At 38.1% G+C, this 21,815-nt stretch overlaps 1 protein-coding gene across 3 annotated transcripts in view; it reads right to left on the minus strand.

The window, feature by feature from the left end:
* FAM172A (family with sequence similarity 172 member A) overlaps window positions 1-21,815 on the minus strand; it is a 481,319-nt gene that overhangs the window by 414,071 nt on the left and 45,433 nt on the right. For all 3 annotated transcript variants that reach the window (XM_030816846.1, XM_012505467.2, XM_030816852.1), the window contains exons 3-4: window positions 9,919-10,020; window positions 7,564-7,664 (exon numbers count right to left, since the gene is read on the minus strand). In XM_030816846.1, coding sequence (XP_030672706.1) covers window positions 7,564-7,664; window positions 9,919-10,020 — 203 coding nt within the window. The remainder of the gene's footprint in view (window positions 1-7,563; window positions 7,665-9,918; window positions 10,021-21,815) is intronic.

The raw sequence follows: 21,815 nt of genomic DNA on the forward strand, positions 1-21,815 counted from the left end.
ACTGTGGCTGCCCTAAAATATTTTGTCATCCACAGGCAATTATTGTCTTGTTTTAATCCTCTTTAGAAGGTGGTTTATAATCAACTAGGAACTCTAACAGGTGTTCTTAAATGCAGGTTTCTGATAACTTTGGAAATTGTGATGTCAGAATAGAGGAAAAAAACTTTCAGGACTCTCATGGAGACCTGAAGTGTTCCTGAATATCAAGCAGAACTAAGGAGTTAACTGAATAGACTGAATCAATAGAAAACTAAAGTAATCTTTTTAACTTTGCTTGAAACACTGATGATCTTTTCATTTTACAGTCAGGAAAACTTTTGAGCTATTTACAGATTTTAGCAATTGAGTAAAGTATACTCCTGTGAACAAAATTTGAAGGATAGTTGCTTCTCTCTACCGGATTTCTCCAAAATTTGGAAACTAGTTGTGAGTATTCTTAACTTACAGCAATATAGTTATTTGCATAAGTGCAGTGAGAATCTGTTTTCTCTTGTAACAGGACACAATTGGAAAAACCAGTTATTCTACCAAGTCTTTGACTGAAACAGCGTGCTTTCCTTTAAGGAATCAAATTTGACTTGTAGAGCCAATAAAAGCCCCTTGCAGACCTGGCCTCATACTTTACCCACACAGTCCCTGTACAGGTTTCTGACTTGTGGCAAATAAAAAATGTCACTTTCTAACAGGTCCAGGAGACCCAAGTTATCTTGGGACCTCAAAAGGAGAATAATTTACCCAACTCACAGGTATTTGAGGGTACAAATCCATGGCTGGGCTCAGCTTTTAAAAAGTCTTATCTAAGATTCCCTATGGAACAGAGTTCCATCAAAGCCAATTTTTAAAGCCTAAGTGAAAAATAATTGTTCTTGCTGCACTTTATACAAATCATCAGGCCAAGTATAATAAAGCAAATTGGTCTTACCATGATTTGTCTTTAGTAAAAATGGAAAACTTGAGAGAGAAATTATGTTTCAAGAACTATGGTACACTTGTTACTAATTTCTAGCCTCATCAGTTGTTTTTAGGTTTGCTTCTGCAATTTTGGCTAACCCTGCTTATTCCTGTGAATGAACCAGTGGTCTCTGACTGCTACTCAGAAAAAACAAGAGGGTTGGGTAATGTAAAAATCTGGATCAGTAGTCTAATTCTGGGCATGTACTGGAATTGGCTAGCAACCCCACATCAGCTTGGTTCTAACAGTTGCCCAATTCATGGAACACATTCTAATTTAGTTTACTTGGGATAATTTTACTTATTTTGCTTTACTGTTGTGGAATATATTGCTGTTGTACTCTTTGTGTAGGAATGCAGAATAAGCTTACTCAATGTTTTCCTAAATTGAATACTTACTAATATTCCAGATATCACCTCTTGTTAGAACTCAAAAGTCATGAATGACCCATATCAACACTTTCTGACTGAGCTCCTCTCTACCGCATATACAGAAAGAGATCCTCATAGTCAGGCAGGAATATCATCGCCCCTATTCAGCCTGAAGAAGTTATAGAAGACAGATCTTCATCCTTCTGCAACCCTTAGGATTAAGGGTTATCCCATAAAAGGGAGGGTGGAAATGTCACAGGCGTTTGAACCAGAGCAACTCCATCTTGAATAGGAGCTGGGTAAAATGAGGCTAAGACCTACTGGGCTGCATTCCTAGACGGTTAAGGCATTCTAAGTCACAGGATGAGACAGGAGGTCAGCACAAGACACAGGTCATAAAGACCTTGCTGATAAAACAGGTTGCAGTAAAGAAGTTGGCCAAAACCCACCAAAACCAGATGGCCTTGAGAGTGACCTCTGGTTGTCTTCACAGCTATATTCCCACCGGCACCATGACAGTTTACCAATGCCATGGCAACGTCAGGAAGTTACCCTACCGAGGCAGGTGGATCACCTGAGGTCACGAGATGGAGACCAGATTGGCCAACATGGGAAAACCCCATCTCTACTAAAAAATACAAAAATTAGCCAGGCGTGGTGGTGCTTGCCTGTAATCCCAGCTACTTGGGAGACTGAGGCAAGAGAATTGCTTGAACCTGGGAGGCTGGAGTGCAGTGAGCCGAGATTATGCCACTGCACTCCAGACTGGGCAACAGAGCAAGACTCCATCTCAAAAAAAAAATAAAATAAAATAAAATAAAAATAAAAAGGAAGTTACCCTATATGGTTTTAAAAGGGGAGGCATGAATAATCCACCCCTTGTTTAGCATATCATCAAGAAATAACCATAAAAATGGGCAACCAGCAGCCCTCAGGGGGGCTGTGTCTATGGAGTAGCCATTCTTTTCTTCTTTTACTTTCTTAATAAACTTGCTTTTACTTTACTTTATGAACTCACCCTGAATTCTTTCTTACGTGACATCCAAGAACCCTCTCTTGGGGTCTGGATCAGGACCCCTTTCCTGCAACATAAGTGTTAAAATCTTCCAATAAATTATGCCACATATAGTCTATTTTTATCAAATACTTTTAAATCACAAACGCTTTAATAGTATGAAACTTCTAGCTCTTAAATGGCAATTGAAATGATTAAAATTGTTTAGCTTAGAAACAGGAAAATTATCATTTTCTTTTCTTCAATAACAAAATACATGAAATTAGGAACATTAAAAAATCTCTAAAATGCATAGGTCCAGAATTGATACTAAACAGTTTATCTATTTGTATCACACTATTTATTATTCAACAAATATTGTGAGGACACAGAAAGTTTCCCCCAAAATTGCTTAAAAACATGCATTTTTAAAAAATGCAATGCAGAGTGATAAGTGGCATAAGAGATATACAGAAAACTCATCCCTTTATTTACTAACATTGCTTTCTTTTTTTAAACTCTACTTATTTGAGTCTTCCTAAATGGCATTCATCTTTAACGTCGTCTTAAATCATTTTTCGTATAAGATAAAATAGGTAGAAAAACAAAATGGGAAGAAAAGAAATCAGGAGAGAGAAAGATTGTAACAGAAGAGACGAGGGAAGGCTTCCTAAAGGAGGAGACATTTGAGCCAAAACAGGAAGACAGATGGAGATGGGATACAGTGACAAGGAGACAAGGACATTTCAAAGGGAGAAAACAGTGTAAGATAGAAGTATAAACTGTGAATGAAGAATAGTAGTTGGTTAAATTTCACTTGAAGGCATGGCTCAGAAATGGAAATTATGGAATATTGTTGCAAAGTATCACCATTTTTCTGAGAGAGAGTTTAATTTTTTCATTATTTTCTCTTATTTTCTCCTTTTCCCCTGTTCCTCAGCTTCCTATCTAGCCCTTTAGAAATGCAAATACAACCCTTTACCTCCCCCTCACCAGACATTCCCTACAGGGCAAGTTCATCTAACTGTGCTCCAAGAGGGATCTCTCTTCAAGAGTTGACGGTAGATTTGCAGACCAAAGTATGCCCCATGGAACTCTCACTCTGGGACAGGGAGGAGGGGGAACAGGGGGGTGGGGGGATAACCTTGGAACTCATACCCACCAGGAGGGCATGTGGAAAGCATGCCCACTTGGCCACTTTTACAACTTACTTCTACCCAGGAAGGCGACAACTCAACTGCCCAGTAGATAAGGCACCAGCTAGCAAGGAGACTCCCTGCCCTTGCTTGCTCCCTCCCCTATCTTAAAGTGCCTGCTTTCTGCTCCAAGAGTAAAGTAGTACATTTAAAGGCAGAATGTTTGTGCCTCTTTCCTCAAGCTAGCTTCGGGATAAATTCACTTTTTTTTTGTACCAGACCTCACTCCTGCTTATCGGATTCTGCACACAGCAAGCAACCTGCTTTTTGGTTACAGAATGAATGAAAAGACAGGTCCACAGATGCATTAAGTGCCACTATCATGAATTCCAAATAACTAATTAACTATAGTGAAAACTGTGTCATTATTGATATACAACCAGAACTCATACAACTAACTTCTAAGATGTAGGAAATAAAATTCAATTAATAATTAACCTTCAACAGTGAAATCAGCAATCAAAACAAGTATTCCAAACATGACATGAGAAGAATGATGGTATGATACAAATACTGTAATAACCAGACTTTCTCTCTCCAATTCCTGGGTCTTTTTGTTGTACTGAGTTTTATGTTAGGAAAATATGTTTACTTTTGATCAAAATATTCAGGAAGAAAAAAGGTTGGTACTTAAAGCTGAGAAGTCCACTGATCTAAATAGAAACACTGCATTAAAAGTTAAATGCTATGGCCAGGCACAGTGGCTCACGCGGGTAATCCCAGCTCTTTGGGAGGCCAAGGTGGGCAGATCACCTGAGGTCAGGAGTTCGAGACCAGCCTGGCTAACATGGTGAAACCCCATCTCTACTAAAAATACAAAAATTAACCAAGTATGGTGGTAGATGCCTGTAATCCCAGCTACTCGGGAGGCTGAGGCAGGAGAATCACTTGAACCCAGGAAGTGGAGGTTGCAGTGAGCCAAGAGTGAGCTGAGGCGCCTGGCACCTGGGTGACAGAGTGAGACTCCATCTCAAAAAAAAAAAAAAAAAAAAAATTAAATGTTATAATTTTGGGTAATCACTTGGGTCCAAATTGATTGTGAACACAAATGTGAAAGCAGGCACAGGAGGCATTAATGTAGATAATACAGAATATGCTCTCTCTGTAAATAACCATCAAAGTAAAAACTCAAATATTTTGATTCTTATCGACTAAGGTACACCAAAAATAAATCTGTGAGCCTCCATATATCCAAAGAATTAGGTATAAGATCCTAGGAAAAAGGAACCATTTACACATGGAATGACCTAATAAGACACATAGCTGGAGTTTAATATAGATGTTGTTGGAGGATACATATTGATGGCATAAATGATGCAGATGCCAAAAAGGACAAGGTATATTTGGAGACTAGCACCCTGTTCAAGTGAGCTGGTGGTGTACATGGCTTATGGAAAATAGTAAATAAACAGTCCCATTTAAAAACAAACACAAAAACCACAAGCTCTTTTGTAAGGCCATTATAGTATGGTTATTCTATAATCAAAATACTACCAGTTTGCAACATATAATTCAAGTGGAAATCGGTAAGCTTTTTTTTTTTTTTTTTTTTTTTTTTTTGAGACAGAGTCTCACTCCATCACCCAGGTTGGAGTGCAGTGGTACGATCTCCATTCACTGCAACCTCCATCTCCCGGGTTCAAGCAATTCTCCTGCCTCAGCCTCCTGAGTAGCTGGGATTACAGGGGCGCAACACCACACCTGGCTAATTTTTGTATTTTTAGTACAGACAGGGTTTTACCATGTTGATCAGGCTGGTCTTGAACTCCTGACCTCGTGATCCACCCACCTTGGCCTCCCAAAGTGCCGGTATTACAGGCGTGAGCCACCATGCCTGGCCAGGTAAGCTTTTTTTACTGTGCAGCAGAAATTATTCAGGGCACTGAATATATTTAGGTTATAAATGCTGTAGAACACTAACAAGAACTGTGAAGATTCTTTAACTGTCAGATTTTACGTTGCATAGAAGCTAGCAAGTTAGCCTGCACAGTCATGGATGCTGTCAGATGACATTAGTTTTCTGGATCAGAAACAAAAATTAACCAGAGTATAGCAGGCAGCATGACCTTCATGTTCTCATGAAGTCCAATCTCTTGCTCCTCAAATCCCAAAGAGGCAGTGTCAACAGGTCCAGGTGGATGCTGAGCATGCAATAGGATTGTATCACAGCTGAGGAACTTCAAACTTAGGAAACCCAATCTTCTAAAGGGGCTACTAGCAATCCTTTGCCATCGGTGGGGGAAGGGAGGAGCATTATCTTTTTATCCTGGACAGCAAACTAATCTGCCCACTGCCTTGGAGGGAGACACAACCTCTGTCTTCAAAGCCTGTTTCCTATACAGTTGTCCTTGAAAAGATGATCCAGAGCAAAAGCTGTCAAAGTCTTTGCTCAGAGACATATAGAAATGCAGGAGATCGAAGAATTGTCTCCCAGGAAATGATATATTCTTCATGCTATTATACTTACGTTACCATATATTCTTTACGTGATAATTTAACCAAGTAGTTCATTTTTACTACTCTATTTAAAAACAAAAAAGGAATACAGAAATTTCAGCTTTTCCTTAGAAAAGTAATGTAGCTATCTAGTTATCACACTAATGTGTCCACATGCATTTTTACTAAAAATAAAGACAATATGACACAGAATGAGTAAAACTTTTCACTTTATCAAACTACTCACCTAAATGGCAAATGACATTTTCAAAGGTTCCTACAAGCAGTACCATGTGAAGTACCTAATGTTCACAAGGCCTACTCCTTTATCCAGTCAAAGACAAGTAGGTTAAATTCAACTTATTAGCCAAATATCAATATTCTTCACACAAATAAACACCGGAAAGAAAACTTATTCATTCTGGCATAGTAGGGGATTCAACCTCTTAAAAACATTTTTAGGCTCGGCGCAGTGGCTCACACCTGTAATCCCAGCACTCTGGGAGGCCAAGGCAGGCGGATGACTTGAGGTCAGGAGTTCAAGACCAGCCTGGCCAACATGGTGAAACCCCATCTCTACTAAAAGTACAAAAAAATTAGGTGGGCACGGTGGTGCGCGCCTGTAGTCCCAGCTATTCAGAGACTGAGGCACGAGAATCGCTTGAACCAGGGAGGCGCAAGTTGCAGTGAGCCAAAAACAAAACAAATTTAAAAAATCAAATTAGAATTTCGCATAAATTTGTTTTCTTATGTAATGACTCACTACAAAATATTATAGTCATGGGAAGTATAAGTTTGTGTAAAAACAGAAGTTTTTTCTTTTTTTTTTTTTTTTTTTTTTTTGAGATAGGGTCTAACTCTGTCAGCAAGGCTGGAGTGCAATGGTGTGATCACAGCTCCCTGCAGCCTTGACTTCCTGGGCTCAAGTGATCCTGCCACCTCAGCCTCCCAAGTAACTAGGACTATAGGCACACACCACTATTTCTGGCTAATTTTTTTATTTTTTGTAGAGACATGGTCTCACTATATTGTCCAGGCTAGTCTCAAACTCCTGGCTTCAAGTGATTCTCCCGCCTTGACCTCCCAAAGTGTTGGGATTATAGGTGTGAGCCACCACAGCTCGCCTAAAAACAGAAACTTTTTTTTTTTTTTTTTTTTTGAGACGGAGTCTTGCTCTGTCACCCAGGCTGGAGTGCAATGGCGCCATCTCAGCTCACTGCAACCTCCGCCTCCCGGGTTCAAGCGATTCTCCTGCCTCAGCCTTCCTAATAGCTGGGACTACACGTGCGTGCAACCACATCCAGCTACTTTTTGTATTTTTAGTGGAGACAGGGTTTCACCATGTTAGCCAGGCTGGTCTTGATTTCTTGACCTCGTGATCCACCCGCCTCGGCCTCCCAAAGTGCTGTGATTACAGGCGTGAGCCACTGAACAGAAACTTTTAAACTGAGAATATGCTTCTAACATAACCACTAAAAATAAACAAACAAACAAAAAAACCTTTTTGGAATCACATTTTGTAGAAAGAGTGCATAAACTGCTGCATCTTCAAAACTTTTATTCTGAATATTTAAAATTGGGAAAAACAAAGTTAAAGTAGTATATGTGACATACCTCTCCTAGAGCCTCGTATCTTTTCTGGTTCCATCTGTGCAAATCTTCCCGGTAGTTAAAAACAAATGGTTCCCCAGTTTTTATGTGTCTTAACTGTCCCTCTAAGAAGATAAACAAACAATATTGCTATACTTCAAAGTATATTTACAATAATTAGACAGTACAACAAAGAATGTCTGATAAAAATTTAAAATAACTTTCTCTGAACAGTTTATCTTTTTCATTAGATTTTTTTCTTCAGATGTTACTATGATGCAAACATACAGATTATATAACTAATAATCGTCCCCAAGTACTCAAAAGTTATTCTTCTTGAACTTCATGTCTCTAATCTAAAGCAAACTAACAGTATTTTAAGGCCTAATATGTATAAAGACCTCTCTAGCTATTGCCATGAACATGGGCCCAGTCCTCAAGAAGCTTAGAGGTTACCTGAGGAGTAAAAGCATAAATATTAAGAAGTTAAGCAACTTTTCAGGAAGTTAAACAATCAAGATTGAAATACGTCAACAGTCTAAAAATCTGCCACTGGCGATTCATATAGACAATAAAGTCTAGAATGATTTTGGAAACATGAAAACTATCTGTGGGCTAGAAGAGGTTTAGAAGGTTTCAGTGAGACTTCTCAACTAGGTCTTCAAATATAGGTAGAATGTCAAATGAAAACCAGAGAGAAGCAGTGAGCTAACACAGGCTCAGGCTATCAAATCTCACTCACACAAAACAAAGATCTTTACGGATAATGACTAAGCTTTACTAATAATTTCAAGGGTACAAGGAATCAAGAAGCACAGGCAAGGCAGGGAGAAGTCTGCAGCATCTGGTCATTTCCCCCAGGTCCTTTCCTCTCATTGGATAGCACTCTCTGGCCCAAAGTAAATGAGGACTCTACGTGATGCATACAGGTAACCTCACATGCTGGTGAGCATTTGGGTTATAAAATATTTCCATTTTATGTGCCAAAGAGTTGTCCTGCTTATGTGATATTCTTCAGAGAAACTTTCCTCATATCTAAACCAGTCATCCTGCTCAAAATATTCTATAGAAAAGGACTCTCCTCAGAGCAAATATTAATCTACATTTTTATTTATTTATTTATTTTTAGATGGAGTCTCGCTCTGTCACCCAGGCTGGAGAGTACAGTGGCCCAATCTCAGCTCACTGCAACCTCCGACTCCCAGGTTCAAGAGATTCTCATGCCTCAGCCAACAGTAGCTGGGACCACAGGCGCATGCCACCACGCTGGGCTAAATTTTGTATTTTTTAGTAGAGATGAGGTTTCACTATGTTGTCCAGGCTGGTCTTGAACTCCTAACCACAAGTGATCCACCGGCCTCTGCCTCCCAAAGTGATGGGATTGCAGACATGAGCTACCGCGCCTGGCCAGTCTAATTTATTAAATGGGTTAATTATCAGCATGTTTATAAGGAGAAAAGATGAAGCCACTTGTCTCCTGGACAGGACTTTTTCCCCAGGGGTATTCCCGGGGTAATCAGGAGAGAAATACACTACAGGCCAATTGCTTAAACTCCTCTTCCCCTCCATGCAAAAAATATTACTACTTGTACTGGCATAAAATAACTTTTATTAAAAAGTATAAAAATTAATATCAGAGAAAAGATCAAAGTTTCTAGTCTCTTATTTTAAACTCAACATCTTAGTACACGATGACTGTCACCATAACTCTTAATATCTATAACTGACATTGGAAAGGAATATCCACTAATATAGTGATGACAAAGCACCAATTCAGTTAATGCAGAACAACCAATAGAAAACTACAACTCAGATGCACCTACTCTGTAATAACATTACCCTTCAAGTGTAAGGGTGTATTACACATGATTCTCTGTTCCAGAAACATCCTTGCAATCTACAGTATGTTCCTCCACATCCCAAGTGTAAAGGTTATTTTATTCAGGACTGAATTAATAAATTTTAAAACAAGGATGTTGCCTGAAAAATCATGGAAAACTACTTTAAAACATTGTCACAGATAATTATTGCCAGACACTTTATTCTAAATAACATGTGAAACAGTAGCATCTTTCTCTATAATTTAATTAGGAGTTCAAATTGGATACCAGGGAGTTGAACGCTCAAGGTTGAAATGCATAAGCTGAATCAAATTCATGACCATTAGTTTACGTAACTTGACAACTACAGAAAATTGTTACTTGGTTCTTTCACTTGAACGAAGAATTTCACCATGCAAGGATGTCATTATTTCTCAAAAGAATACAGAAAACATTCTACTTGGCCTTTAAAAGTAGCAAATAATATCTGTCTTATTATTCTATGAGCATTGTTAAATAAATTTTGCATATACTATATATATATATATACACCACTTACTTTCATTAAAAGCATATTCAAATCCTTCCAGGGTATCAGGAAAATCAAGAGGCGGTTCATCTTTTTTCATTAGTTCGTCCAAATCTATCCTAGATAATAAATCTAGAAAAGAAATGATACGAAATCTACTTATATTCATTTTCATAGTTTGTAACAAAGATTTTAATTTAATTTAAAGTATTCTTTGTTCTATTAATTTTTGTGTTGCTTTAACTGATAATGCTACTAAATTGAATTCCCAAAATACTGTATTACGATCAAGCACAATATTAACATAAGCACCTTCAAAATCATAATTCTAAAAACAACAACTCAGATTCTGTACACCATTATATTAAACTTTAACTTCTTCCCTTCAAAATAGACAGCTATTAATTTGTACCTTATTAACCTCATTTAAAAGTTTCAGACATTAATATGACTTTTCAAAAGTCATCAAATCTTATATATAACTGAAACATTTATGAATAAAGAAACTTATAAATGTAAATAGTATTAATACAGCATATTATTCCATTTTTAGGGGGAAAACTGTTAAAATAAAACATGCTAACTAGCAAAAATTATTTCACATAGTTTCTATTCTTCACATCATTTGAATCCACGCAACCAAAAAAACTCTGTCAAGGAGTTTTTCTTTTTCTTTTTTCGATGAGATCTCACTCTGTCACCTAGGCTGGAGTGCAGTGGCACAATCTTGGCTCACTCTCCAACCTCCGCCTCCCAGGCTCAAGTGATCCTCCCACCTCAGCCTTCCGAGTAGCTGGAACTACAGGCAGGTGCCCCCATGCCGGGTTATATTTTGTATTTTTCACAGAGATGGGGTTTCACCATGTTGCCCAGGCTGGTCTCAAACTCCCGGAGTCAAGTGATCTGCCCACCTCAGCCTCCCAAAGTGCTGGGATTACAGGCTTAGCCGCCATGCCTGGCCGAGTTTTGGAGTAATTTTAGATTGATGGAAAAGTTGAAAGACAGTACGAAGAGTGTGTTATACCTTTTATTCACTGTCCCTTATTAGTAACATTTTATAACATCATGGCACATTTGTCAAAATGAAGAAACTAATATTGGTACATTACTACAAACTAAAGTCCAGGCATTATTCATATTTCACAAGTTGTTCCATTAATGTTCATTTTCTTTTCCAGGATTCCATTCAGGACACCACATTACATGTAATTATTATCTGTCCCCAGTCTCTGTAGTCTGTGACAATTCTCAATCTTCCCTTCTTTTCCATGATCTTGACAGTTTTGAGGACTGTGTCAGGTATTTTATAGAATGACCCTCAATTTGGGTTCGTCTAATGTTTCTGCTTATGATTAGACCAGGGTTATGATTTCTGGAAAGAATATCACTGAGGTCAACTGCCATTCTCAACAGATCATGGCAAGGGGAACATGATATCAACAGGACATCACCAATGATGCTAACCTTCATTACCCAGTTAAGGTACTATATGTCAGGCCTCTCCACTGTAACGTTACTGTTTTTTCCTCTTCATAATCTATTCTTTCGAGGTGACTATGTCTGGCCCACCCTCAGGGAAAAAGAGCAGGAATTATTCTCTACCTCCCATAGCAAAGAACATCTAAATATATTATTGGAATTATTCTGTATGGAAGATTCATCTCTCTTCATCCATTTACACATTTATTCAATCACTTATTTATATCAGTATGGACTTGTGAACACTTATTGTATACTTCAGGTTATAATCCAATACTACATCATTCATTTTGCTCCTCAAATTGTTCCAGCCACGACTATCGTAAGCTCTTTTTTAGATGTCTCCTGGGTCCCTTTGATATGCTCTTACCTTTTTGCTTTTCATGCACTTCCTTACTTTCTACTACTAAAAGATGCTCCAGCCTCATCTTGTATCTTTCCTGCACCAGCCCTAGAATCAGTGTGTCAATAAGCATTTAATATCTTTTAGGCTCATATTGTAGGATGAGGCAAAAGTTCTCACTATCTGTCATCACAGAGTCATTTATAAATCACACAAAAATTTTAAAACTTCAAATTTACTCATTTCCAAACAGATGTGGAATCATTTTTGTCTAATCAATAAATAAAGGTTAGTTAGGTTTTGAGCCTCTTCATTCTAACTCAAGTTCCTAAAGACAAACGCTCTTAGAATATGTTGTGAGGCAAACCAGTCCCTTTCCTACGAAAGAAATATCTCAGAAATAACACTTTATTTCCATCTCTCACAGAAATGTAACAAATCCTTCTGTATGGAACATCAGCAAAATATGCTAGAGAAAAAAGTATTTTGTCTACCTCCAGTCACTAGCCTCTCTCTGTAGAACACAAAAACAAGCCATCAAATGCTTCATTAAAAGAATCACTGTTTAGCACTCTTCAAACTCTTATATCAAATTCAATTCACATAAAAATACACTATCTTCAATACAAAAAAAAGTTTGTACACTCTAGTAAGACAAAAATGTCGCATATACTGGGCTTAAAAAGGGACATATGCTGATGATTCTTCATTCATTAGTAAAGTTCTTACCACCTTGTAAATCTTTTCAAAATAAAGCCAGAAGGGTTTTAATATCAAAAATTGACTTGCAGTAGCTAGAGTGTTCTCACTTTCCTTCTTCCAATGAATTGAGGCTCTGGGGCAAAATCAGATTCCTTGACTTCACAGTCATCTACAATTCACAATTTACAAACCTTTTTAATCAGACATCGAAACTGTCCATACATAAGCAGATTTTGCTTCTAATAGCTCTTTTCTGTATCTTCTAGCTTAGACCATCAATGCAGCCTTACATCTATATATCACTTTAAAGATTTCAAAGCACTTTCATATACATTACTTCATTTGATCATCACAATCCTATGAAATAGTAACAAGTATTATCATATTCACTGTCTTTCAGACAAGAAAATGAACTCAGGTAAAACGGCTTGTCCAAAATCACAGCTTAGTAGTAGATGGGATTAATAAAATAAACATATCCCTCAAAGCCAAAGTCAGCACTCTTTCAAAATCACCATACTAATTCTATATGCTATATCAACCTTATAATACTCTAGACCCCCTTTTCTCTGATTATATAAACAGTTATGAATGCAAAAATATGCTTTGGCTTTGCTCAAAATATTCCTTTGAATGATACAATGAACAACTAAATAAAAAGACGTTCCTCAAATTTTTCCTGTCAACTAGAGAAACTGATATAGATTTTTTTATTTCATTAGCGTTGAGAAGACATATAGAAAGGAACTGTCAGAAATTATTTTTCTGCTTTGCAAAAGAAAAGCAATAAAGTTGCATTTTACCCTGAGACTGGGTTCCAAAGTCAGATTATGCAAAAATCGAGTATAATGAAAGATTTCCATTGAAAATCCCTTCAATAACCTATAAAATACAATAGATTTGAATCCATATAACCTAAATATGCATCAGATATGACACGACTGTTTTTAAAGCATGGCTCTAGTGGTTAAAGTGATCCAGCAACTAGAATTCTAAACCTCAACTAAGCATATAAAACAACTGTATAAAAATACCATTTCATACCCAAAAGGAAGCAGGAACTCAAACAGATATACTTGTACATTAATGTTCATAGGAGCATTATTCACAATAGTCAAAAGGTAGAAGCACCCCAAGTGTACATAGATGGGTGAATGGTATGATGGTTAATTTTATGTGAGACTGGGAAATAAGGTAACCAGATATTTGATTAAATATTATTCTGGGTGTGACTGTGAGGATATTTCTGGATAGGATTAACATTTGAATGGGTAGACTTAGTAAAGCAGATTCCCTCCTCAATTTGTATGGGCCTCATCCAACTGGATGAAAGTGTGTATAGAGCAACAACGCTGAGCAAAGGAGAATTCACTCTCTCTCTGCCGATCTTCAAGCTGGGATATTAGTCTTCTGCCTTCAGATTTAGACTGGAACTCACACCATCAGCTCTCCTGACTTGAACTTTACTATCAGCTCTCCTGGGTCTCCAGCTTGCTGATAACAGAACTTGGGTCTTCTCAGCCTTCATAATTGTTTGAGTCAATTCTTTGTAGTAAATATTTCTTTAATAAACAAAGACCTTCTTACACAAAACTGATGTACCTTGAAGATATTATGCAAAGTGAAATAAGCTGACACAGAAGGACAAATATTATATGATTGCACATTTCTGAGATTCCTAGAGTCATCAAGCTTATAGAGACAGAAAGTAGAATGGTGGTTGCTGAGGGCTGGGCAGAGAAGGGAATAGGGCGTTATTGTTTAATGGGTACAGGGTTTCAGTTTTGCAAAGTGCAGAGTTCAGGAGATGGATGGTGGTGATGACTGCACAACAATGTAAATGTACTTTATGCTACTGAACCCTATATTTAACAACAGTTAAAATGGTAAGTTTTACATTATGTCTATTTCACCATGATAAAGTGCCATTTGGCATCTTTATTTTTAAAAACTGTATTAAATAAATGAGTATTTAAAACACTATTGGAATTCTACTTCTGGCCAAAATAGAATAACAGGAACTGAATTATTTTCACTTTCCTTAAACAACTGGAAAGCAAGAAGACACATGTAAAAGAACAGTTGGACAACAGGCAGCCAGAACTGAGAGAAAAAGAAACAAATGACATAAACCCCTTGATGCCCTAGCTTACTGCCTGGAGACAGTTTAAGGCACAGCAGGAAGAAGAACCCAAACAAAGAATGAAGACCCTGCTGAGCTGATGATACAGAGATCAGAATTTGAATAATCCAAGGTGGCTGGATTTGGAAGCAGAGAAGGAGCGCAGGGGAAACTGTTTAGAAAGAGAGACTGCTGGGCAGAATTTTAGAGGGATTCACTCATGTCTTTGACTATTTATCCATACACACAGGAGAAAAAAAAATTACACAAGGACAGGGAAAGCAGCAGGCTGAACAATTTCTTAAGCACACACAGAGCTGCAAATATATACGCCTATCAGCCCTAGAGAAAGGAAACTCTAAAACTGTCATATCAAAGATTAAAAAAACAAGCCTCCAAGAAAAAAAAGATACAAATATTTTAAATACCTGTCAGAACAAAGCCCAACATTCTTTAAAATAATACCAAAAAGCAAAGCAAAACAAAATTTAAGCACCAACTTATTCTTTAAAGGAACAGAACAAAATCCAGCACCCAACAATGTATAATTTACAATGTCTGGCATCTATGAAAAATGATAAGGCATGTAAAAAGGTAAAAATTATGATCCATAAACATGAAGAAAATCAATCAAGAAACCAAGAAATGATAAAGATAAAGGAATTAGAAGGAAAAAACATCTACTTCAATGTGATCTGTATGTTCGAAAAAAATGTTTAATCATTAATATACCAAAGTGAGAACTGGAAGAAATTTAAGCTTCTATATATAAAAAAATCTATCTAAAATTAAAAATAGACTGTTAAAAATTCACAGCAAATATAATTACAGAAGATGAGATCAATGAACTTTGAGACCTAACAGCAGAATTATCCAAAATGAAGCAGAGAAAAATAATAGTTTAAAAACGAAAAAGTATCATTGACCAGTGTGACAATGTCAAGTTGTCTAATACATTTTAAGTGTGTTCCAAGATGAAATCAATGCTGGGAAGTGACATAGTTTGGATGTTTGTCCCCTCCAAATCTCATGTTGAAATGTGACCTGCAATGTTGGAGGTGGCCCTAGTGGGAGGTGTTTGGGTCATGGGGGCAGATTTCATGGAAATAATTTCTCACTCTATGAGTTCCCTGAGATCTGCTTGCTTAAAAGAAGGTGGCACTTCTTCTTTCTCTCTCTTGCTCCCTCCCTCTCACCATGTAACATACGGATACCCCTTTGATCTGCCATGATTGTAAGCTTCCTCAGGCCTTCACCAGAAGGAGATGTTAGCACTATGCTTCAGGTACAGCCTGCAGAACTGTAAGTCAAATAAACCTCTTTTCTTTTAAATTACCCAGTCTCAAGCATGCCTTCATAGCAACACAAACAGACAAACACAGGAGGGAGACTGAGAACTGAGGGGAAAAAAAAAAAAAATTTTTTTAAAGTGGATGAAATGTTTTCCAAAGATGATGAAACTTTAAGACCACAAATCCAAGCAGAATAAACACTGAGAAAATGATACAAAGGTATATCATAATTACATTTCTGAAAATAGGTGATAAAGATAAAATCTTAGGGCCAGGCATGGTTGCTCATACCTGTAATCCCAGCACTTTGGGAGGACAAGGTGGGTGGATCACTGGAGGTCAGGGGTTTGAGACCAGCCCAGCCAACATGGTGAAACCCCGTCTACCAAAAATACAAAAATTAGCTGGGTGTGGTGGCACGTGCCTGTAATCCCAGGTACTTGGGAGGCTGAGGCAGGAGAATTGTTTGAACCCGGGAGGCAGAGGGTGCAGTGAGCCAAGATCGTGCCATTGCACTCCAGCCTGGGTGACAGAGTGAGACTGTCTCAAAAAAAAAAAAAAAAAAAGATAAAATCTTAGAAGCAGATAGAGAAAAAAGGAACAAAGATAATAATGACAGAAGACTTTTCAGGGGCTATGCAAACAAGACAATGGTGCAACATTTTTCAACTAAAGAAAAAAAAAAGTCCATCAACCTGGAATTCTATGCCAACCAAAAGCATCTTTCCAAAGAGAGGAAATAAAGAGTTTTTTCAGACACAAAAAAGCTGAAATAATTTATCACCAGCAGGCCTGCAAAAGAAAATGGTAAGAAAAGTTCTTTGGGTTGAGGCAAATGATACTAAACAGAAATATGTATCCACATAAAGAAATAATGTATACTTCAAAAGAAAATTATATGACTAAATAAAAGCATTTATCTCATTGTTAAATCTCTTCAACAGGTAATAGTAAAACAGAGGATATCACTACAGACCCTGCAGCCATTAAAAAAACAAGAAGGAGGCCAGGCGCAGTGGCTCATGCCTGTAATCCCAGCACTTTGGAAGGCCAAGGCAGGCAGATCACGAGGTTAGGAGTTCGAGACCAGCCTGACCAACATGACCCCGTCTCTACTAAAAATACAAAAATTAGTCAGGTGTGGTGGTGTGCACCTGTAATCTCAGCTACTCAGGAGGATAAGGCAGGAGAATCACTTGAACCTGGGAGGCGGAGGTTGCAGTAAGCCGAGATCGTGCCACTGCACTCCAGCCAGGGCCTCAGAGCAAGATTCCATCTCAAAAAAAAAAAAAAAAAAAAAAAAAAAAAAAGAACAAGAAGGGAATATTAGTGACAAATTGGTGACAATCCTATACACATAAATTATACAAATTAGACGAAATGGTCTGAGACCTTAAAAACCACAAACTACTAAAACTCATCCTATATAAAATAAACAATATGAATAGTCTTATGACTATTAAAGAAAATGAATTTGAATTAAAATCTCCCCCCAAAATTTTTCAGGTCAAGAAAGTTTCACCGGAGAAATCTCCAAAATACTTAAAAATAAATTAGTACCAGTTCTACACACTATCTTCCAGTAAATAAAACAGAGGTGAATATTTCCTAAATCATGTTAGAAGATCAGTATTACCCTGATAACAATTCTAGACAAAGACAGTACAAAAAAAGAACACCCCAGTTCAATATCTCTAATGAACCTGGACATGAAAATCTTCAACAAAATATTAATTCAAAACCAGCAATATATAAAAACAAATTACATCAGAACCAAACAGGGCTTATGACAGAATGGTTCACTATTCAAAAAATCAACATGTAATCCACTATTTCAACAGGCTACGGAAGAAAAAATACATGACCCTATCAATTGATGTAAAAAATAAAAGCATTTGACAAAAATTCAACACTCGGCCAGGCGCGGTGGCTCGCACCTGTAATCCCAGCACTTTGGGAGGCTGAGGCAGGTGGATCACGAGGTCAGGAGATCAAGACCATTCTGGCTAACACGGTGAAACCCCATCTCTATTAAAAATACAAAAAATTAGCCAGGCGTGGTGGCGGGCGCCTGTAGTCCCAGCTACTCAGGAGGCTGAGGCAGGAGAATGGTGTGAACCCAGGAGGCGGAGCTTGCAGTGAGCCAAGACTGCGCCACTGCACTCCAGCCTGGGCGACAGAGCGAGACGCCGTCTCAAAAAAAAAAAAAAAAATCAACACTCAGTCATGATTAAAACCTCCCAGCAAGCATCGAATAAAAGGGACTTCTTCAACATGATAAAGAGCGTTTACCAAAAAACTTACAACTAACATAATGCTTAATAGCGAAAGACAATCCCTTTCCCTCAAGGTTGAAAACAAGAAAGAATATCCATCCTCACTATTCTTGTTCAACACAGTACTGAAAGTCCTAGTCAACACAGGCCACGAAGAAAAATAAAAGGCACATAGATTGGATAGAAACATTATCCAATTTGCAAATGACATGATTGTCTACGTAGAAAATGCCAAGGAATCTACAAAAGAATCTCCTAGAACAAACAAGCAAGTTCAGGAAGATCACAGTATATAATATCAACACACAAAACTTAACTGTATTTTCATAAACCATCAATAAACATGTGCGAACTGAAATTATAAACATAACACCATTTATAATCACTCCAAAAAATTAAAATACTTACATATAAAGCAAATAACAGGTATAGGATTTACATGCTGAAAATTACAAAGTGCTAATGAAAGAAATCAAGGAAGATTTAAATAGACATATCACGTGAATGGATTAGAAGACTCAATATTGTAGATATCGATTCTCCCCAAATTTATCTAAAAGTTTAAATACAATTTCTATCAGAATCGCAGTAAAGTTTTTTGCAGATATATACAAGTATATTCTAAAATATATATATAAAGGCAAATGATCTAGAATAGCTAAACAATTTTCTAAAAGAATAAAGGAAGAATCACTCTGTTCAATGTTAACTTACTATATAGCTACTGTAATTAAGAGAGTGTGGTATTGGTAAACACACTGATCCAGGAAACAAAATAAAGAACTCAAAAACAACATCCAAATATGCCCAATTCATGGTTGACAGGCATAAAAAAGCAATTCAAAGATGAAAAGACAGTCTTCTTCACAACTGGTGCTGGTATAAGAGGACATCAAAATGATAAAAATGAACCTCAACCTATATCTCACATCTTACATAAAATTTAACTCAAAATGAGGGGGAGGTGCTTCAAGAAGGCTGCCTAGAGGCATTTGGTACTCACCTCATCTACAAAGAAGAGCCAAAATGCAAGTAAATAATCACATTTCAAACAGGTCATCGAAGACAGAACACTCTAATTTAACAGAAAAGTGACAAGAAACACCCAAAAAGCAAGGATAAAAAGGGAAAGGAGGCAACCTGCTTAGCTGAGATCAGCTGGGAGCCTGGAGAGGCTCCCCAATGCGGGAAAAGGATAAGTGAAAGACCCCCAGCAGTTCAAATTCCCACCACAGACTCCTGCAATCCTAGCCATGCAAGAGCCCCTCAAACCCCATGGGCCCTGAGAATAAAGTAGGAAGCTGCCGAAGATGGTGCAATGCCATGGCTCTAGAGAAGGAGCTCATGCTGAGCCACACACAACTCCTGAGTCCCAAGCAGCTACGGTAAGGTGCCATTTTGAGAGCCCAGCCCCTATAGAGCTGCACTCTGTCCCCAGGGGCCAACAGCCCCACATCTCCACATCACTGGACCCCCACTGACATCACCTGCCTACAGCAACTGCTGCAGCTGGCTAATGCCACCTGGGCAAAAACGCAAGCCATTAGCAGCAACCCCATTGCCCCAAGCAGCAAAACCATGGCACATTTTCACATGTCCTGAGGATACACTCCCCTAACCATGGCAGCCCCACAGCAGGCTGCTGCCACTGGGGCCAAAGCACAAGCGAAGCATGCAATCCCAACCATTTATCTATGGCTAGAGCCACGAAAAGCAACTTCACCCTCCCTAGTATAGGGCGGTGCTGCAGTCACTGCTGAACCTACTTGAGCATTCCACTGAGGGGCCTAAAAATAACCCCACCCCCGCCTACCAGAGCCAAGGTCTACATGTACCACAGGTAGGGGGAAGAGGGCAGGTCCACCTGGCCTGGCACACCCCCTAGCAAGAGCCTGAGTATGCCATCCAGGGGCCTGGGGATTGCCAAGCACCAGTCCACCACCACTGTCACCTACGCACTCCTCCTAGGGGCCTCAGAATGGGCCCATCCAATTGCTGCTACCAACACAGTCATAAACCTCACACATGCCACCTGCAGGCCTGGGCACTGCCTAGCCTGTCATAGCTACCATCAACAAAATCGTGAACTGCTCAGAACTCAGAGGTTAGTCCTACTACTGCTACTACCATAGCCCGTACCATACCCACTGTTCAGACCCAAGAACCCATCCACTGGCCTGACCCACTGGTGCCACTATAGGCACACAAGTAAGCCAGCTAGAGATCCAACAATCAACTGCAATAGACTACCCAACACCAGTGCCAGCATATGCCTCCCTGGAACCTAAGGACAGGCAGGCTGTGCCTGCACTGCGAACACTAAAGCCCAAGGAATAGCCTACCTGGTATCCCTGTCCCCAGCAAAACCTCACCACAGCCTCCACTAACAACTGCGCTCTAAGCCACTGACACCACTAATGTGGTTTACAGCTGAAAAAATCATACAGAAATTACATGACTGCACACACCCAGAATCAAAGCCAAAGTACTCTACTCAACCAACACCATAAATACATTTTAAGAAAAAAATCATCCATTATGACAGCAAATTCAAAAAATTGGAAGAATTGATTGTCACACCAGATACCCAGATATCAATGTAAATATATAAGAAACATTTAAAAAACAAGGACACTTCAAAAGGAGCACAATAACTCTCCAGCAACAGATTCCAATCAAAGAGAAATTTACGAAATTCCAGAAAAAGAAATTAAAATATTTATTTTAAAGAAGCTCAGTAAGATACAAGGGAATATAAAAAAGCAGTAAAAAGAAATCAGAAAAACAACTCAGGATATGAATGAGAAATTTACCAAAAAGATAGACAGATATAAAAAAAGAACCAATCAGAAATCCTGGAACTGAAGATTTCACTGAATGAAAGATGAAACATATTGAAAAGCTTCAATAACAGGCTAGATCAAGCAGAACAATGCATTTCAGAACACAAAGACGGGTCTTTTGAAATAGCTCAATCAGACAAAAAATAAAGAAAAAACAATGAGCAAGGGCTATGTGACATATGGAATACCATAAGGCTATAAAATACTTGAATTTGTGGTGTCCCAGAAGGCAAAGAGAAAACAAAAGGGTTAGAAACCCTATTTAATAAATAGCTAAAAAACTTTCAATGTCTAGAAAGAGATTTACGCTTCCAGATACAAGAAACACATAAATCCCCAATCAAATGAAATATAAAAAGATCTTCTCCATCACATATTATAGTCAAACTGTCAGAAGTCAAAGAAAGAATTCTAAAAACAGCACAAGGACAGTAGCTAGTCACTTAGAAGGGAACTTCTATCAGACTAATAGCACATTGCTCAACAGAACCTTACAGGCCAAGACAAAATGGGGTAATATATTCAAAGTGCCGAAAGAGAGAAAACTGCCAGCCAAGGATGCTATATCCAGAAAAGTTTTCCTTCGTAAGTGAAGAAGAAATGAAGTCTTTCCCAAACAAGCAAAAACAGAGAATCCATCACTACTAGACCAGATCTAAGAGAACTGCTTAAGAGAATCTTAAACCTGGAGGCAAAAGGAAGATATCTAGCAACATGTAAAGGTACAACAGAATAAAACTCACTGTTAGAGGAAACACACAAATTCGAAGGGAAAGAACTCAAATGTTACCACTATAGAAAACAACCAAACTACAACAATAAACAATAAGAGAAAAAGAAAAAAACAAAGGATATTAATGCAATAAGAAT

The sequence above is a fragment of the Nomascus leucogenys genome, chromosome 2 (genome assembly GCF_006542625.1).
Source record: "Nomascus leucogenys isolate Asia chromosome 2, Asia_NLE_v1, whole genome shotgun sequence".
Classification (NCBI taxonomy): domain Eukaryota; kingdom Metazoa; phylum Chordata; class Mammalia; order Primates; family Hylobatidae; genus Nomascus; species Nomascus leucogenys.